This window comes from Neoarius graeffei, chromosome 5, assembly GCF_027579695.1.
Source record: "Neoarius graeffei isolate fNeoGra1 chromosome 5, fNeoGra1.pri, whole genome shotgun sequence".
Taxonomy (NCBI): domain Eukaryota; kingdom Metazoa; phylum Chordata; class Actinopteri; order Siluriformes; family Ariidae; genus Neoarius; species Neoarius graeffei.
The window spans coordinates 78,573,938-78,595,318 of NC_083573.1; the positions used below are offsets into that span (position 1 = coordinate 78,573,938).

A 21,381-nucleotide genomic window follows, 5' to 3' on the forward strand; every position below is an offset into this window, starting at 1 on the left:
ATCATTTTTTATGCTCCGGAACAGAAACGCTTATTAAAAATAATGGTAACCGGTTAATACCGGTTTTTATTTCGTTCCTCAAAGTTTCCGTAGCCTACAAATAAAAAAAGTCATTCTTCTCCTGCGCAAGTTTCTATGACCCGCTGGGGTTCACTTCCTATGTGACGTTCGCTGACTGAATGGAGAGCGCGGGAAGGTGGACTACTATCACTTCTCCATGTGATAATAAGTGAGTAATTGCATTACTGAGTGTCTGAGCAAAGAAGAGCCTGAACGATGCAACCTCCCTATTGGCTGTTTGTAAAAATGTATCAGTTGTTGCCCTTCCCACGGGAATCATCGTGGGCTCGAGAGACGAGACCTGACGAGTTAGTTCGTTGGTAGCAGAACAAAATGTCTGGACACAAATCGGGTTTTCAGAAAAGGAAAGAAAATAAACGTAGGGTCGAAAATACAAAAAAGGAGGCAGAAAATGCAAAACGAGTTTTAAGGTAGGACAAATGGTTACTTTTCTGAGGCAGCCCGCCGTGGCTGCCTGCAGGCTTATTTATTATAGCCCATTTAGTTAAAATAGTTGATATAAAATGTTTATAGTTATGTGATGGCTGTCCTGATTTAGACTGGTGGGGTTTTTTTTTTGGGGGGGGGGGTTGCGCGATGTTGCACCCGGGTCCAGATTAGGGCAGAACCGGCCCTGGCTACATTTCAGGTGTAGTTTGTTTTATGTATGTATGTATGTATGTATGTATGTATGTATGTATGTACTTGCATAGATGTGTACTTGGTCTTCCAATATGGCGCCTAACAAAATCTTGCGGCGCGGTGACGTCATGCGGTAGCCCTCTATAGGGCCTGACTAGCCTTTGGTAACACACTAAACAAATTATCTTTCATTTTTGGCACTTCTTCTGTTTGTGTAGATGGGAAGACATACTGAGAATCCAAATCGCCAACATTTGAAATAATAATTGTTTTGAATTATTTCTTGTCTTATTTAATGAAGGTTGTAATAGAATTAGCCTACATTTGGCTTAAGCTGGATGAGACAGAGATATAATTTTATAGCCATTTGTTAAACAGCTGACAGGGAACGTAATTAACCGTTCCGGGAACGAAATTTTTTTGTTCTAACCGGTTCGGGAACGTCTATTTAATGGTGGAACCCAAACCCGGAAACGTTAAAATTCCGTTTCTGTTCGGAACGAACCAATAGGAAAAAAATTCTGGTTCAAAGCCCTGATTTAAACACTAGAAAGAAAAGACCGATCAACGTGTTTTGTATTGGCTCATACTCTAAGTTGACGAATATGAAGTTAGCACAAAGTAACTGTTCCAAGAAGTTAATTCCTTTTTTTCATGGGTGGTGCAGGGGTTTGAACTGTCACCTCACAGCAAGAAGGTTCTGGGTTCGAACCTTGCAGCTGACTGGGGCCCTGCGATGCTACAGATAAGCAATATACTGGATGGATATTCTTTTTTTTTGTTTGACAAAAAATGTTATTTGCATTTAGTTTGGTAGCTCCTTATGGATGCAACACTGAGTATGAATAAGTGGGTGGGAAAGTAATAATAATTATATTATAGATATATACTTTAATATTTGGTAAGTGTTTGATAAGTTTACAGTATTAACTTTGTGATTGCCTGATTACCTGATAATGGAGGTTCACCTGTTGGATGCACAACCACTGCAAATAGAGAGTGGCTATAAATTAGACTCATATGACACTTGGGATCACAGTTTGAGGAATAGCTTAACAATTAGAAAGCACAGCAAATTTAGGATGAAATTACAACAATCAGGCTTTAAAAACAGGAAGGAACTAGGCACACCTGGACAGTCTGGGGTCTGGCAATACGCTGTCTCCTGCAGGTCTCCCACACAGTCTTGACCTCCATAAGCAGGGCTTGGATTAGTGCAGCTCCTGTTGCGCACTTTCTGCCCCAAACCACCACAGCTGAGTGAACAGGAACTCCAGGGACCCCAAGAACTCAGACCACCATCACGAGGACAGGGCACTAGAGAGCAGTTCCAGAGGCCGCGCTCACACACACTGAGGAAAGTTCCAGATATAAACCAGCCATTGTTAACTCACATTCCAAATGTGTGGTGCCCAGAGAAAACCTTTCAAATTCTCTCATTTTATATATATATATATATATATATATATATATATATATATATATATATATATATATATAAATAAATAAAAGGGTGCATCAGTTGCCCTCACTTTCATAAAATCTGATGCATTTTTGTTTGGGTGTTCCTTTTCACCAATAAAGACATCCTGTAAAATTTTTTGACCATATTCAAAAGTCTAATGGTGGCACCATGAGGTTCATTTTTTGCCAGAAAAATGCTTATTTTATGTTTTCGCGTAAGGTTTGAATCACAATGTTGGACTCCATTTATTGATTTCTTGTGACCCAGAGATCATGTTAAGAACCTTTGCAAGGGATTGAGAAGCATTAATGTGATTCATAATACATTTGTATTGTTTAAAAGTAGTTGAACAATGATTCAATGAACAGCTGTGCTTGATAATATATTTAGAATATGTACTAAAAATGTGTATCTAAGATATTTGGTATACTCTATAAGGTGCCATAATGTTTCATGAAAAGTGATCGAAATTTTGTCATAAAAGTCATAAAATAGCAGCTTTTTCCATAACTTTGAGCTCCTGATGCCACCATTAAACTTTTGAATTTTGTCAAAATATTTCACCCAGTGTGTTTTCTTACCAAAAGGAACATAAAAACAAAAATGCATCATGATCGGAGGAACTTTTCATTTTTAGGGGGCAACTGATGCACCGTAATATATATATATATATATATATATATATATATATATATATATATATATATATGAATAATATTACATGGTTGCGCGAAGATATGAAGTTTATCTTTGAGTGGTGAATGTATATTTCACGAGTGAGTGAAGCGAACGAGTGATATATTTTTCAACACGAGAAGATAAATTTCATATCTTCGCACCACTGTGTCATGCTCTTGATATTATACAGATACATTCACAAAAAAAAAAAACCCACAAGTTAATCCAAAGAATTTTAATTTTTAATCGGTTCCCCCATTTTGACAATGCACGTCCAAGCAGTGGGAAAACACTGGGAGTGACATCATAGGTGTGAAATATCGGGAATTATTATACATACAGGACACTTCTTCCATGGAATAAAAACATGTATTCTATTCCCTTCTAGCGGGTTTATTGATGGCATACAATATTGTAATCATATCGCTTATCCTCCATGTATTACGCCACTCTCCCCAAAAGAGAATGAGCGTGCAATATTGTTATAATATTGCATGTTGTCAAGACAGCACGACGTCACATGTCAGAGCACATGCGAAGATCCAATGACAAAACTTTTCTGCTGCGCATGCGCACAATCATTTCTTTGTCAGCCGGGAAAGAGAGAAGATGAGGCTAATCCAGTGCTAGATTTAAGCACTAAATAAATAAACTGAAACTAAAGACGCGCTAAACACCTGAAAGGCTACCAAAACTTCATTATATATTCTTCACACATATTTACAAGAGAAAAACATACCAACAGACATAAAAAAACCTGGAAAAAATACACAGCGAAGATGTAAAACTTCCATGCTCGGTAGTGACTGTGACAATTTGTAAACAAACATGGCCGCGAGGTTTGCTTCATTAAAAGTGGAAGATTTTGAGAGAATTTTGGCTGCCAGGTCACTCCGTTGTGTGTCGTTGTCAATGTTTATTTTAAAAATAACTAAGTAAATTACACAGGGATAATAATAAGAAGAAGTAGAATATCAGCTTGACTACTAGCATTGGCCTTTGCTAACACTGCACCAGCTAGAAGGTAACTGGACTGCCGCGCTAACAGCACCAAGTCGTGGGTAAGCTTGCGCTGGCCTTCAAGAATGCTGATATGAAGAGAGTGTGTATTATAATAATAATAATAATAATAATAATAATAATAATATTGGCTGGCTTTTTTTTCGTGGTCTATCAGATATATTCCATTCAGCTACTTGTCTTCGACTCGTTCAGTATCATGCTAGCTGAATGGAATACTGTATATCTGATAGACTAGTCAAAGCCAGCCAATATTTTTAAAATATATCACTCAGATCTGCGATATATTTCGTATGAAAAATGCGAGTTTTTCAACATGAGAAGATAGACTTTGTATCTTCAATCTAACATGTGATGTTTTTATTATATAGACACAAACAAAAAGTACCCAAATTTATCAAAACAATTCGATTTCCTCACAAGCAACATAGAGATTTATGTCACGATTTTAGTTCTCCATGTCCCGGATGTAGCACATAAGAAAAATACGAGTGGTGTATTTCCCAGTAAAACCAGGGCTGCCAACTTTTTGAAATTCCTTGGAGTGAGATTTTTTTTGGGGGGGGGGGGGGGGTCGACGGCAAAATTTTTCCGCACACCATGCAGTAAGTGGGAATTTTGTATTCAGTTTGATATTCACTTGTCCCCCTGCATTCTGGTGTTTTGTTTGTGGGTCGTCCAGCTGGAGATGGACAATGAAACTAAATGTTAAGTTTTTAATAACTGTTGCAAAAAATAAGATTGTCCCTCACTGACTATTCATTATGCATTTAAGGGCTTTCCCCACCACTGGGTTCAGCAGAAGATTGGCATGGGGAAAAATATCAACAGCAAAAGAACAAATAAAATGCTTAAACAGTAAGCAAAATGTGCATGTGCTACAAGAAACATTAAAATGATTAAGTTTGAACAGTACTGAAACACAAAAAGCTGAACCTTGGCCATAGGTGGGAATGTGCACACAAAGTTGGGCTTAAAAATTTTGGTCATACTTAAATAAGCTATATTAATATATTTCTTATTAATTTATTTCTTATCTATGTTTCTTATTAGTAATAGAGCATTCGTCAGGGCCTGTTATCTGACAAATATTCTCTACCTGTCTTGCCCTCTTTGAAACCCTGTCTCCTCAGTATATTGTTCTCAGTCTTTTTTTTAATTATTCACAAGTTCAAGTTCTTTGATATTACAGGTGACCATGCTTTATTTACTTTAACTGAGCAATTACATACATCATAAATAATTAAAAATAAATACCCTGTAAATAAACAATAGGTATGGTGGCTAATGGCTCTTCTTGCATTTGTAATATTATCTCTTACTTGCTTTATTTTACAACATTTCCAGTATGGCTTCAAATAAAGTTATAAAGTATGATAACATACAGTAAACAAACTAAAAATGCACCTCAATAAACGTGTGCTAAGGAGGTGCTCTCCCGTGCTGCTTGTTGGGGAAGATAGAGGCTGTGGCACGGCAGGAGGCCTATAATGATTTAGCATGCCTAGTACACAGCTCTCGATATGGCATTAAATATTCTCACAACACTTATAGGCTAAAATGATTAAGAAACTTTATATAAGTTCATAATTACACCAGTAACACCACACATTGGCGTGCATATGTACAAACCTGTCTGAGACACCCATCTTCAACTCGGATACCTTCTTCTCTCTCATCTTCCTCTAAATTGACGGTAGGCAATTATCCAACTTCCGGCGAGTGCAGCATCATTAGATGCGCCACCTACCATAGGGGAGTGTGTACAGAAGGGAACACCTCTCTGCCTGTTTAGCCGTGCGTAAGGCGTAATTGATCGATCGCAAGTGGTTGGCGCGACACAATGGGTAGCCTAGATCAGATAGATAAACTAGATTTTTTTCTAGCGTGAGAAATCGGAGGTATGGCGTGTGAGCGTGTGAAGACAATCAAATGCGTGTGTCTCACGCTCATTGCGTGAGAGTTGGCAGCCCAGGTAAAACACTTGTGTCTGTGTAATATATAAAGCTCTAGAAACTCCAGGATTTCCTGAACAGAAATATTTTTCTCTTTTATATATGCGTGTCTTCACCACAAGTTTTAATATGTTAAAGTCTGCTTAAACTCAAAAGTGAAAAAAGAGAAAATCAGATTTCATGATTCCCTTCTGACTGCACTGTAGGACCTCTGCAAACATTTTCACTGCCAATATCTGATTTCAAACTGAACTGCATTAGGCTTATGCCTGTTTTGCTAGTGTGAATAGCTATACACCAAGTTGATCAAAGCCTGACATTCACTGAGTAAGGAAATCACACTTGGCTATCAAGGGCTTAGACATCTCTCCACAGACTGGCCGTGTTTGTTAAGCTGGCTCCTTATCCAACATGATATTTGCAGAAGGATAGCCTATGCAAGGCTGAAAAGTCATTTTGGTGAAATATTTATGCTTTCTTAAATCTGAGTGAGAAATCTGAGTGCCAAAATTCACTCAGAGCAGCATGCAAAGGGTTTTCCTAGACTCCCACACAAACAATTACAGAATGTGATAAGCGGAGATTTTATGCTTTCTATATGTGTAATAGCGGCTCTGCAGGTTCACAGGATACAAAATGGTCCTGGCAATGAGCCTTGGGCCAGGCTGCTCTTTCCATATTGCTATGAGTAATTAAAAAATATGGCACTATTGTAACTAATGTACAAAAAAAGCCTCTCCTTACCAGGAGCTACACTCATGCATCAGCTCTTCTCCAGACCTGAGCTCTGTTCCCATGGTAATGTTGTCGAGGTCTGGGGTCAACTCTGGAGTCACAGACACTCCTTGAAGTGAAGCCAGGAGCTCACTGTCCACTAGGCATGGACACTCCTACACATTATCAAATAGTATTTAGCCAAAGTATTATACACAAATGATACACAAATATTTGTGCCTTACATATAACTTAAAATGCAATACATAATTTGGAGTACTGCTGATAAATAATTTTATTGTATATTGTATTTCTACACTCATAAATGCTTTTAAAGGCTTAAAATTCTTGGACATTAAAATTCTTGGTGGGTGCAGTCTTACATTTCTCCATCTTGTACCTACACACTGTCTTTTTTTCCTATTGTGTTCACTGTAACTCATAGCAGTTGCTCAATATTATGCTTCAAGATGCATAACTAAAAAAAATAGCCTCAATGAGGCTGTAGCTCATACCGGCCACTGTTGTTGTGTGCGAGTTTGAAATCTGATCAATCCTGTGGGAGGAGTAGCGATTTTTGTGAAATTGCATATGACCCCTGTGTAGCCACATCCATGGTAAGTGGCACCACCTGGTGAACAACTTGTCTTTAGAGTCTTCTGGGTGAGTTTCAGTGAAAACATCCTAAGGCAGCTGGGCCATAGAAGGTTCACGCTGCACGCTGCACGCTACACGCGTGTAAAGAAAAGTGGACAAACATAGCATGACTTGCTCTGGGCCATAGAACGGAGTTCACGTTGCACGCTGCACACTTCACGCGTGAAGCGAGAAATGAACATGCACACTTTTTTCTAGGCGTGAAGATGGAAATTCCAGTCAATGCATGCAGTCACCGCCGCGCCAGCCAATCAGAACGGGTCTAGGGAGATAACTCTATGCTTTCAGGGGAAAACTTCAGAAAAAATATAATTGAATGGTATAATTGAAAAATAGTTCTTCATCGGGATTGTCAAGCAGATTATAGAATGTTCGGTGAAATTCACCACGGGTTTCTCTCAGAAGGAAGTGTTCTCGGCTCCAAATTCTGTTCCTTTTTCTCTTCCTCTGTCTCAGTAAAAGCAGAATGAGGCAATCGTCGTCATCCGAAGAGTTCATATTGTTGGTTACTCGGTCAAAGTAGAACAGACGCAACACATGAACATCCAAGCATGAAGTTTAATGGCCCAGGGTCCGGTTCTTCACGTGAACGTGTAGCGTGTAGCGTGCAGCATGCAGCGTGAACCTTCTATGGCCCAGCTGCCTAACAGTTTACAAACAGTAGTGTTTGGTGTGACGAGTCACCCAAAATTTTCAAACACCCATAAAATGCTAAATATGACAGGTGGCGCGACCATCTGGACAACTTTTATACATACCAATCTGAGGAACATTCCACAGGAGTTTGATCAAAATCTGATCACTCTTGTCAGAGGAGTAGCGATTTTTGTGAAATTGCACGTGACCCCTCTGTAGCCTCATCCATGGTAAGTGGTGCCACCTGGTGAACAATTCTTGTTGGTATATGTCTTTAGAGTCTTCTGGGTGAGATTCAGTGAAAACATCCTAGCAGTTTACGAAGAGTAGCGTTTAATGTGACGAGTCACCCAAAAATTTCAGACCCCCATAAAATCGTAAATATGACAGGTGGTGCCACCATCTTGACAACTTTTATGTACACCTACCTGGGGAACATTTTATATGAGTTTGATCGAAATCTGATCAATCCTGTAGGAGGAGTAGCGATTTTTGTAAATTGTGGACGGACGATGGACGGATGACGCGTGATCGCATAAGCTCATCCGGCCTGGCCTGCGGCTGGATGAGTTTATAAACTGGGACTATAAGGTGTTAGATAGTCTTTGAGGTGCACGTAATTTTGCAACATATTTTTGAGAGAACATTTGTTTGGGGAAAACTAAGCAGTCAATTGCTCAAATGGAACATTTGAATCATTCTGTTTAATGCCTTTTTTAGATGATAGTTTTGATTTTTTAAATACAAAAGTAGTTTATCAAATGGTGCCAATATTTATGGAGTTTAATGGAGGTTATATAGCCCATGAAAACCTTCAAAACAGTGGCATTTACAGGCTAAAAGGTCCCCACCTTCTGCTTAGGCACACTCAGTTAGAAGTCATCCTGGGAAACTACAGGAGGAATAAATCAAGGCAACTGGACTTTTGGGAAAATCCTCAATATGTTTATTTACTTTTTCAGTTCTTCATGCAAAATGATGAAGCCTCTTAAATGCATGACGAAATGACGAACATCTTCACAATCTTTCCACAAGTCCAAGTCCACTGAGTTACTACTACTAGACAATGTATATTCATGCATCCATCAGCAGTTATAATGAGTCATGTGACCTGTAGGCAGGCTCCATGGTGCTGGTAGGTGCTGGGTGGACAGTGACATCCTTCCTCACAACCCTCGGAGTAACAGCCTTCGAGCCCACTGAACTGAGCACAGTTGAATGGACAACCCTCACCTTGCTCACACTCCCGGTACAGACGACCTGGAGGACAGCCCACCTCTGATACACACACACACACACACACACACACACACAATTCCTCATGATGTATCATACCAGGGGCGGTTCTAGCCATTTTGGGGCCCTAGGCGAAATACAGACATGGGGCCCTCAAAAGTCAGTCTTGAAACACACATACAGAATAATGGTCATCCCTACTTGGCACATGCCATATCTCCTTGCTGTAAATTCAGAAAAAAAGATACCAAACTGCCACTAACAATGTGCCCCAAGTAAGCGCCACAGTGAAACAGGTTTGAGATTACTCCAGCATTTGCCAAAATTCTGACAGTGTTTATTGCTCAGATCAAGTCAGAAAGAGAGAGAGTGACAAGGCAAACAACAGAAGAAGAGACAGTAGAGAGAGATAGCCAATTTTAAGAGTCAATCTCCATATTTTAATAAAACAAGGATATCTGAAATCCAATTATTATTTTTACTCCACAGATACATATTACCAGATATAAAATGATCTTATTCTTATCAGAAGTAGAACACAAATGGATACATATTACCAGATACACATTACCAGAGATACAAAATGATCTTACTGTTATCAGAACTACAACACAAATGGATATTACTCTATCGAAACCTCTACATTTCAATGGGATAAGACTGATGCCAAGATAAATGTACGAGAGAGAGAGAGAGAGAGAGAGAGAGAGAGAGAGAGTGAGTGAGTGAGTGAGTGAGAGAGAGCCATTTAGTGACAGGCAATACAGTGGTTGAGAGACAGATACAGAGGGATTGTGAGTTTGTAAAGGATGCAGCCAGTACATTATTGAAATGTCCTTAATCTTCAAAATTCCATTGTTCATGTATTCCATCACCATTCCATAATGGGGTGTGTGTGTGGGTGTGTGTGTGAGAGAGTGAGTTTGTGTGTGTGCGAGAGAGAGAGAGAGAGAGAGAGAGAGAGAGGGTAGAGCAGGGGCGATTCTAGTATCTGATCTTTGGGGGTGCTTAGCCCCCAGAGCTGACAGAGGCACCTGGCTTGAACGACAGTGTTTCCACATTTATTCCGCATTTAGACTAGACTTAACTAGACAAGAAGACTAGACTAGACAAGACTAGACTTATGCAATGTTTTAACAGAAGCTGACCCAATAAACTATGATATCTACACATTTACAACCACTGACACAAATATTTACGTTATATTTTTAACTAAACAAGACCTACTACTGCATTTGTAATGTTGGAGCTATTCATTTTGAACAGTGGTAATTGTTAATTAATGTGTTATTGTGTATTGTGTAATAATAGTGTGTATTATTATGATTTTACATTAGTTTACATTTTTTGTTATATTTGTTATATTTTGGTCGTGTTCTTTTGATAGTCATTTGTTTAATTGTTTGCTTCGTGCATGTACGTTTCAGTGTCTGTTTTGATTAATTTGCTAATTATTATGATGTTATTTATGATAAATATATAAATATAAATATATAAATGATAAGCAAACGTAAACGCTCTGTTACAGTAAATAAAATTGACTAACCCACGGTGGTCTAGCACCGTAGCACTTGTACAGCTCTGCACAAAAGTATCTCGATATGGATGATAAATGTCGTTTTTATCATTCTGTTCATAGACCAGGGAACATCAATATTGCATTATGCATATTATTGTGTTGTGTTTAACAACTGTAACTCCAGTCCGTACCTTCACATCTCGCTATGCCAGTAATACTCAGGTGCTACTTCGAGTTCCTCATTGGCGTGGAATCCAGTTAAAAAACCACCATGTCGTAGCAAGCACTCGCGCGGACAGGCAACCCAATCAGAGGGGACGCAAGGAGGAGAGGGATTTTACTGCTCATAGAACTATCACCTAACAGGTGAATTCAAGAACACACACACGGCCGCGCACACATTCATTGCGCAGTGCGCAAGGGCGCTTATTTCTGAAAATTACGTCCAAAAGCAGTGTTTTTGAGGATGCTGAGCTAGGGGGTGCTGAGCTCGTTTTTGGGGGTGCTTGAGCACCCCCAAAAATAGGCTAAACACGCCCCTGGGGTAGAGAAAGAGAGAGGTACGAGTTTTTAAAGGTTGCAGCCAGTGCATTACTGAAAAGTCCTTAATCTCCAAATGTCCATTGTTCATCATAAATCATATGAGAAAGAAAGTCCTATTTGTTGCTGGCTTCTCCAAAGTCTTTTGGAGCACAAGGAACACATTCCTCAACAGAGTCAATGTAGTAGACTCAGGCGATTTGAAAAATGTAGTTAGTTTCAGAAGTGCAGCTGCATTCTTTTTGCTTTGTGCCCTTTTTTTCGTTTAGCGCAACCACTCTCATAACTGCGCTTCATCTTGTTCACATTTCCCTCTGCTTTGGTTTGAATTCCCATTGCGCACCTGTCTACGTCATCAGAATCAGATCATCGACTAGTCCAATGTAAAACAACCAGGGGTGTGTGTGTGTGTGCTGGGACAAATACTATATACACATGAATTCGATATTCTGATGCTATTTTGGTGTGTTTTTCCATTTATATCGTTGACTACTTAATATCAGAGACAAGATGACATATATATTGTTTGGTGTTTACCGTGACGGGACTGACTGTTAGGGGCCCCCAAACTTTGGGGGCCCTAGGCAACCGCCTTGGTTTGCCTAATGGTAAGTCCGCCCCTGCATCATACATAAATGGAACAGAATCCTATATAAATGGATTCTGATGACTGGTGTTGGTGCTACACCCTTTACATAGGCACATTCTGCTGGAGGATATGACAGGTGGTGTAGTGATTAGCACTGTCACCTCACAACAAGAAAGTTCTGGACCTTTCTGTGTGGAGTTTGCATGTTCTCCCTGTGTCTGTGTGGGTTTCCTCCGGGTGCTCCGGTTTCCCCCACAGTCTAAAGACATGTGGTTAGGTTAACATGGGGCAGCCATTGGACTGAAGTGCCCTTGAGCAAGGTATCTAACCCTAACTGCTCCCCAGGCACTGTAGCATAGCTGCCCACTGCTCTGGGTACAGTATGTGTGTGTACTCATTGCTCACTTCTGTGTGTTCACTGCTTCAGATGGGTTAAATGCAGAGGAGGAATTTCACTGTTCTTAAGTCTGTGCTTGAGTATACGTGTGATAAAGGCGGCTTCTCTTCTTCTTCTTCCAGAGTTCACTGCACATGAGCAACATCTGTCTTTTGATTTGGTCTTGGCCTAATACTACTTTCATTCATTCATTCATTCATTCATTCATTCATTTTCTCTAACTCTTATCCATTGTGGGTCATGGGTGAGCTGAAGCCAATCCCAGCTCACTTTGGGCGAAAGGCAGGGACAAATCACCAATGACAAACACAGATAGACAGATGGCCATTCATACTCACCTATGGGCAATTTAGAGTAGCCGGTTGACCTAATGTGCGTGTCTTTGGACTGTGGGATGAAACTGGTGCTCCTGGAGAAAAACCCATGCAGGCACAAGGAGAACATGCAAACTCCACACAGAAAGGCCCCAATCAGCCAGCAGGTTCAAACGCAGAACCTGCTTGCTGTGAGGTTGCTGTGCGAACCATTGCACCACCGTGCCACAACTCAGTACTACTTATTCATCTGATTTTCTCTATAAGAAGATCCCATTTTTCCAGAACTGGACTCAGAGTTTTAGCAGCTGATTTCACAGCAGGTCCCCAGAAAGAGCTCATCTGAATTTCTGAAAGAATGAGTAAAGACAGCGAGCTGTGAAAAGGAGACATTTCACTTTTAGATGAGAACGCTGCTTCACTGGGTGTTTCAGCAGGCCAACTCGGGAGGCCTTCACAATAGGTTGGATGATTAGGCAAATCTCAAAGCCAGACACTGCTGCTCTTGTGGGAGAGTTCAATCACAATTGCAAACACACCTGTGCCTCAGTGTGGAGGAGCAGATGGATATAACTAATTGCAGAACCCCAGAAGACACAGATAGCTGATTTTCATGGATTTGAGCTTTAAAGCAAGCCTGTTCACCATTGTGTTCTCAGACATGTGCTCTCAGATAGGGAATCAGTTCCACAGACCCTAGTCCACATTCATTTTATGAACAATCCAAATGTTAGGATCATGAATCAAATTTATACAGTAATGTTCTGGCCATTTGTTAGAGCCATAGAGCTTTTTATTCCTGAACTTTCCACCAATACAACACATTAAATTAATCAAAGTTGCTAGTCATTATTTGAGCTCCAGCTTATGAGATATTGAGGTTTGGATTAAAGTGACACAGATCGATGTGCTGGTTCAGGAATAATTTAATCCACTCCCCTTTCTGAATTGTTTGAGCTAATACCCATCCCCATTGTTGGAATGCATCATCTTGTTTCAATACATTTTATTTCCTACTGCAAGGCATCCTAACCACGTCAGTCTGTTTACAAACCGCTCAGCAGCCAGTTCAGAAAAGTCATGTAAGGTCATGCATGGGTCAGAGGTCGCGACTGCAGAGCTACAGCAAACATGGCGGATCGCCCAAATTGAACACAGATTCCTAAATCGAAACAAAAAATTATGATTTTAAGGAAGTATCTGACATTGTCAGAAGCAAAACACGCCAGAAAAGAGAGGGAAAATACATGGCTGACAAGCCGTGTCCGTACCCAAGTGTAAACATGCACGCTGTGTTTTTCCAGCTCATTCTCCTTCACAGGCATGAGGCAGCAGGCAATAAAGCATATGATTCAAGTACCAAGGGGTTATTCTAGCTCTACAGGGGACTATTCATATTTTTAATACATTGACCTGTGTCACTGTAAATCTATTCAATAAAATTAACTCACCAGTCAAACAGGCATTGGAGGGGATATACCGTATGATGTCTTGCAAAAGTATTCATCCCACTTTGTCTCTGTCCTGTTTTGTCGCATTACAAGCTGGAATTAAAATGGATTTTTGGAGGGTTAGCGGCATTTGATTTACACAACATGCCTACCACTTTAAAGGTGAAAATTGTTGTTTTATTGTGACACAAACAATAATTAAGATGAAAAAACAGAAATCTGGAGTATGCATAGACACCCTCCCCAGTCAATACTTTGCAGAGCTACCTTTTGCTGCAATTACAGCTGCAAGTCTCTTGGGGTATGTCTATTAGCTTAGCATGTTGAGCCACTGGGATTCTTGCCCATTCCTCAAGGCAAAACTGCTCCAATTCCTTCAAGTTAGATGGGTTGCGTTGGTGTACAGTGATCTTCAAGTTATGCCACAGATTCTAAATTGGATTGAGGTCTGGGTTTTGATTAGGCCATTCCAAAACATTTAAATGTTTCCCTTTAAAACACTCCAATGTAGCTTTAGCAGTATGTTTTGGGTCATTGTCCTGCTGGAACGTGAACCATCCCAGTCTCAAACCTCTGGCTGACTCAGACAGGTTTTACTCCAGAATTGCTCTGTATTTAGTGCCATCCATCTTTCCTTTAGGCCTGACCAGCTTTCCTGTCCCTGCAGATGAAAAACATCCCCACAGCATGAAGCTGCCACCATCATGCTTCACTGTCAGAATGGTGTTCTCAGGGTGTTGGGTTTGCACCACACATGGTATTTCCCATGATGGCCAAAAAGATCAATTTTAGTCTCATTTGACCAGAGAATCTTCTTCCATGTGTTTGGGGAGTCTGCCACATGCTGTTGGGCAAACTCCAAACGTGTTTTCTTCAGCAATTACTTTTTTCTTTCTACTCTTCCATAAAGCCCCACTCTGTGGAGTGTACAGCTTAAAGTGGTCCTATGGACAGATACGCCCATCTCCGCTGTGGCTCTTTGCAGCTCCTTCAGTGTTATCTTTGGTGTCTTTGTTGCATCTCTGATTAATGCCCTCCTTGCCTGGTCTGTGAGTTTTGGTGGGCAGCTTTCTCTTGTCAGGTTTGTAGTGGTGCCATATTCTTTCCATTTTTCTATAATGGATTTCATGGTGCTCCCTGGGACATTCAAAGTTTGAGATATATTTTATAACCCAACCCTGATCTACCGGTATATTTCTTCACAACTTTGTCTCTGACCTGTTTGGAGGCTCCTTGGTTTTCATGTTGCTTGCTTAGTAGTGTAGCAGAGTCAGGGTCCTTCCAGAACAGGTTGATTTATACAGATATCATGTGACAGATCATGTGACACTTTGATTGCACACAGGTGGATCTTAATCAACTAATTATGTGACTTATGAAGTGAATTGGTTGGACCAGCTCTTAAGGGGTTTCATATGAAAGGGGGTGAATACTTATGCACACTCCAGATTTCTGTTTTTTCATCTTAATTATTGTTTGTGTCACAATAAAACAACAGTTTGCACCTTTAAAGTGGTAGGCATGTTGTGTAAATCAAATGGTGCTAACCCTCCAAAAATCCATTTTAATTCCAGCTTGTAATGCAACAAAACAGGACATAAACCAAGGGGGATTAATACTTTTAAGTCACATTTAAGAACTATAAGAATTAAATTATAAATATACTAATGTATGGTAATAATAGCATGTTGTAATTTCCACCACTGTGGAAAAAAACAATGCAGAACCATTAGATGTGCTTCATTAACCCTACTCTGATGGGGAGCATCTTGTAGAATTTTTTTCTCCTTTAGACCTTCAGAAAATAGATGTAAGCAGGCATAAAACTTGTAAAAAACTGCAGATGGATTTTGTTGAAGCTTTATGCATAAAGATCTCATCCATTCCGACTCTGATTCCACAACAACTGTAAAACTCTCCATTTAACCATTCGTGCATGGGTGCTTAAGGTCATGTATGGAGGACTTTCACGTGGCATCATCATAACTACGGATCTGTTTACGCAGCCATGTTGCTGGGCGAGCTTTGTTTGACAACGACTGGCACAAGTGTACACGAGTGATTGTAAGTCCAATTCAGTACATCTACATATAATATTTATTGTAGGAGTTACAGCTAAAAGAACAATGCCAGAAACCTGTAGTGCTTTTGGATGTAATAACAGACGTGGAAATAAACCTGGTTTAACTTTTCACCACTTCCCGGCGAACCCAGAAAGACAAAAAAAATGGCGAGCTGCAGTTAAACAGGAAGACTGGATGATAAAACCATTCCCGTGCGTGTGGAGAAAATTTTATATTAGGTTAGTGTGAAAGCTCTGTGCAACATTAAAATGTATATCTGGATGTGGGCTATGGACGCGATATATTTTATTAGACCTCAAGCTTGGCTCAACTAGCAGCATGTTTGTTATGTACTGATAATGTAGACTAGGCTAAACACCAATAGAGAAATTGTACTGACTGCAGTCATCTCAATTTTCATTATTAACTGTCGCGGCTGTTTTTTTGTTTGCTCGGCAATATGGCGGACACTGCGTGATAAACAAAAACCTGTGATGTCAGTGAAAGATCTCTAGTGTCTACAGGAGATAACTTCCTTTCCCTATGGCATTCTTTGATCCCTGTAGTACTGGGGGGTAATAATTCCACATTATTAACATCTATGGCTCAAAAATACCTGGGTCATGTATAAATAATGCTTTCTCATTTTCATCATCCCTCTCTTCAGTGCAGGTTGTTTAAAGACGCAGCCTGTGACTCACCCAGGCACACTTGTGTGTTACAAGTCTTGCTCTGGCGCGTCATGCCGCTGCATGGAGGAATGTGGCAAGAACGAGTGCGTCTCTGTTCTCCTCCTCCACAAGTCACAGAACACATGGACCACGCAGACCAGTCGTACCACATCCCAGAGTCTGAGGAGCACAGTTATACATGTTAGATGATGGCTGCAAAAAAAAATTGCATTTAAAATGTGTGCATGGTAAATCTGTATTATGGTTGCAAATTGAACATATCGCTGTTATTATTTAAATCACCTCTATTTTTCTGTATTCAGTTCTATCTCTGCATGAATAGATGAATATACAGGACACATATCAGATGGTATGGTATGCATACACTAAATAATCTGATTATTGAGCAAGAATTCAGGTGTCTTTAATCCAGTTTAATACATCATAGTGTGTTGTTTATATAACCAATCATAATCTGGAATCAGGTAATTAGATTATTAGTGCACGTTAATACTCTTATACCTCAGTGCTGTTGCACGCTAGATTGTGATCATAAGATGTTGATTACTTTTCTATTTTCTAACAGCTCTGATAATAGTGTCAGCAACAAGGTAAGATCACAGGTTTATATTAATGTCCTTCAAATACATTGCTGTTTGTGTAATAACAACTTATGTAGGGACTTGTATGGAATACATTGCACAGAAATTGATTTATATGTACATAAGTGTGTAAATGTTGATATGGTGCAGACTTCTGTGCTTGTTTTTAATTTTTGCAAGGAGTCTCCAGTGCTATCACAGTGTAACCGTCAGAGGTCAAGCTGTACCATTTTTGTCTTATTAACTTCGCAAAATAGAAAAAAAGAGGCTGGTGAGAAAACAATGTTGAGAGTTGTTATGATGTAAGATAAAAGGGATGAACTTGTTTCAAGGACAATCCACAACATTAAAAGTAACTAGAAGCAAAAAGGAAAGTATGATGTATATTTCATAAATGAATGAAAATATGTAACTGCTGGCAAACTGTAATGGTATCAGTGAAATAAAACACTTCAAAGATGTGGTGTTTTAAGAAAATAATCACACCACCCTGTCTCTGATTATTTTCCTTTAAGAGCACTCCCCATCATGCTTCCTTCCTTCCTTACTGCCTCCTGATATTGTTGGCTTGCTGACTTTAGGGCTGCAGTTGACTTGCTGACTTTAGGGCTGCAGTTGGCTTGCTGACTTTAGGGCTGCAGTTGACTTGCTGACTTTAGGGCTGCAGTTGACTTGCTGACTTTAGGGCTGCAGTTGACTTGCTGACTTTAGGGCTGCAGTTGACTTGCTGACTTTAGGGCTGCAGTTGACTTGCTGACTTTAGGGCTGCAGTTGACTTGCTGACTTTAGGGCTGCAGTTGACTTGCTGACTTTAGGGCTGCAGTTGGCTTACTGACTTTAGGGCTGCAGTTGACTTGCTGACTTTAGGGCTGCAGTTGACTTGCTGACTTTAGGGCTGCAGTTGACTTGCTGACTTTAGGGCTGCAGTTGACTTGCTGACTTTAGGGCTGCAGTTGACTTGCTGACTTTAGGGCTGCAGTTGACTTGCTGACTTTAGGGCTGCAGTTGACTTGCTGACTTTAGGGCTGCAGTTGACTTGCTGACTTTAGGGCTGCAGTTGACTTGCTGACTTTAGGGCTGCAGTTGACTTGCTGACTTTAGGGCTGCAGTTGACTTGCTGACTTTAGGGCTGCAGTTGACTTGCTGACTTTAGGGCTGCAGTTGGCTTGCTGACTTTAGGGCTGCAGGTGACTTGCTGACTTTAGGGTTGCAGTTGACTTGCTGACTTTAGGACTGCAGTTGACTTGCTGACTTTGGGACTGCGGTTGTCATGAACGGTTTTGCGCTCGGGTTTCTGTCGGTGGGGGGTTTATAGCATCAACGAAGCTGACTTTATGTTAGGACTGTTAATGTTATAGTCATGTTGTCTGTTGTCACCCAAATGAGGATGGGTTCCTTTTTGAGTCTGGTTCCTCTTGAGGTTTCTTCCTCATGTCGTCTGAGGGAGGTTTTCCTTGCCACCTTTGCCAAAGGCTTGCTCATTGGGGATAGATTAGTTAAAAGTGCTATACAAATAAACTTGACTTGACTTGATATACCTCAAAATATATAAGTTGATCAAACTTAAACATAATTACTTGTGACCGAACATTTAAACCTTACTCATTTGAAATGGACTGAGTACACAATACTGAAATGCTTGCACCAGTGATCAGTGCAAGCTTACATACCTGTGCAGGCGTGACCATTACACTCCTTCTGCTGGTCAGAACCACCACTGCACTCTCTCCCACCTCCCTGGGGGACGGGGTTATTACACTGACGAATCCGCTGTTTAACTCCACCCCCACATGGGGCTGAACACTCTGACCACGGTCCCCACTGGCTCCACCCACCGTCAACAATACAACCAGGAAATGAGTCACAGTGTAAGACACCAGCTTCACACGTGCTAATAAAATAATGACAATCCCAATGCAAGTCAGCACAATATATCAGAATAATGTAAGAGTTTTTGAAACGTCATAATTTCACTCTCAAGAATGAAAAAAAAATATGTAGACTGTAAATATTAAATACGTATTGTATAAAATTGCAAAAGATTGAGGTTACCAGTTGCTGCAGTCTGTGATGATGCTCTCTCCTGAATTTGCATATTGCCAGTCTGTCCTCCCTGGCCATTCCCATGCAGTATTTGTGATGTTTAAATCTGCTCATATATGGGGAAAACAGAAAGACACCCAGTTAATGGCTTCAAAATTTCTTAAGCTTTTACAAGGGAGGGTTGTAGGGCAGCATACTGGTGGCATTTCAAAGATTTCTAAACATTTTTAGATCAAATATTTAACAATTCTTTCACTGTGCCTGAAATCTGATATAAATTACCAAGCAGCTTGACACAAACACAATTAGCACAATTTGCTGTATTAGAAGAAGAAACCTTTATTTGTCACATGCACACTTCAAGCACAGTGAAATTCATCCTCTGCATTTAACCCATCTGAAGCAGTGAACACACGCACCCAGAGCAGTAGGCAGCCACACACAGCACCCAGGGAGCAGGTACCTTGCTCAAGGGCACCTCAACCCAAGGCCACCCCACGTCAACCTAACTGCATGCCTTTGGGGGAAACCGGAGCACCCGCAGGAAACCCACGCAGACAACATGCAAACTCCACACAGAAAGGCCCTCGCCAGCCATTGGGTTCTAACCCGGAACCTTCTTGCTGTGAGGCAACCGTGCTAACCACTACACCACTGTGCCGCCCAATTATTAAATACACCACCTTCAAGTATGTGTTGAATTTATGGGTCTTAAACAACATTTATCTATCTAGCCATCAATCTATCTAGTGTCATGGCCCCTCGAGCGTGGTGCCTGTGTTACTGTGTTTCAGCCCTGTGGGCTGCAGCGTTACACCGGGGCACTACGTGTCCCTGTCTTTGTCTGGAGTGTGTGTTACAGGGTTGTGTAGAGTGGCCGGCCATCAGCTGATTGAGCTACACCTGGGTCCATTGTATCGTAGTCTGTCTTTAAATCTCAGTTTGCTGCAATTGTTCTCTTTCTCTGCTCACCCACTTGTATGATCTGCCTGGGGGAGGTGTGCATTGCCAGCAGACCAGATGACAGCAGCATTTTTTATTTTAGATTGATTTACCTTTTTTTTTTAGATCTACATATTTTTTGCAAATTAATAATCTTTTTCTATATTCTACCTCTTGTGTTGTCTCCCATTTTTGTTGCAGTCTTGAGCCAAACTGTGACACTAGCCATCTATCCATCCACCCGTCCATCCATTCAGAGACAAATGAATCCCTCATCAAGAAATATTTATTTTCAACAAAAACAGATGTTCCACTATTACTAGCACCTCTGTAAATGATAGTGAACACAATGTAACTAAAGCATGTTTCCCATTTAAACCGTACATTTTTTAGTTGATTGGAGTGTGTAGGAACTTTCAAGCTGTAACCCATGTCTTCCTGATTAACTGGGGGACAAATCTGAGGTGACACAGAGGCCAAATTCCCTTCGGCATCCATCAACATGGGAAAGATAAGAGAACACACAAACCAAATGAGGGAGAAGTGTATTGACCTTCATAGGGGAATGGGTATAAAAATAGCTACTCACCTGAAAATGTCCATTTCTACTGTTAGGGCCATAATAAAAAAGTGGACATCAACTGGAACTGTCACAAATTTACCTGGAAGAGGAACCAAATTTATTTTGCCTCCACCCTGCCCCCAAGGATCACTGTTGATGAATTCCAAGAAAAAGTAAAATCTTGGGGTTTCCAAGTCTCCAATACCACCATCAGATTCCACCTCCATGCCAACAGATTATTTGGAAGGTTTGCCAGAAAAAAGCCTTTTCTGTCAGTTAACTACAAACAAGTGCCTGAAGTTTGTGAAACACTACTAGAATTTTGACTGGAATCATGTTCTATAGTCTGATGTAATAAAAATTGAGCTTTTTTTTTGCAATAAACACTCAAGGTGGTTTTGGTGTAAAAAGAAAGATGGCGGTAATGAAAAGAACCTGATCCCAACTGTAAAATATGGTGGAAGTTCTGTGATGTTTTGGAGCTGTTTTTCCTTCAAAGGCCCTGGAAACCTTGTTATGGTACATGGCATCATGGACTCCATGAAATACCAGGACATTTAAATCAAAATGTGGCTGCCTCTACCAGGAAACTAAAACTGGTTTGTTATTGGCTCTTCCAGCAGGA

At 40.4% G+C, this 21,381-nt stretch overlaps 1 protein-coding gene across 1 annotated transcript in view; it reads right to left on the reverse strand.

The window, feature by feature from the left end:
* The window catches only part of sspo (SCO-spondin), a 237,670-nt gene that overhangs the window by 69,122 nt on the left and 147,167 nt on the right, over positions 1 to 21,381 (reverse strand). The window contains exons 70-76 of the mRNA XM_060922454.1: positions 19,262 to 19,358; positions 18,994 to 19,100; positions 16,638 to 16,730; positions 8,939 to 9,105; positions 6,565 to 6,710; positions 1,834 to 2,054; positions 1,653 to 1,688 (exon numbers count right to left, since the gene is read on the reverse strand). Coding sequence (XP_060778437.1) covers positions 1,653 to 1,688; positions 1,834 to 2,054; positions 6,565 to 6,710; positions 8,939 to 9,105; positions 16,638 to 16,730; positions 18,994 to 19,100; positions 19,262 to 19,358 — 867 coding nt within the window. The remainder of the gene's footprint in view (positions 1 to 1,652; positions 1,689 to 1,833; positions 2,055 to 6,564; positions 6,711 to 8,938; positions 9,106 to 16,637; positions 16,731 to 18,993; positions 19,101 to 19,261; positions 19,359 to 21,381) is intronic.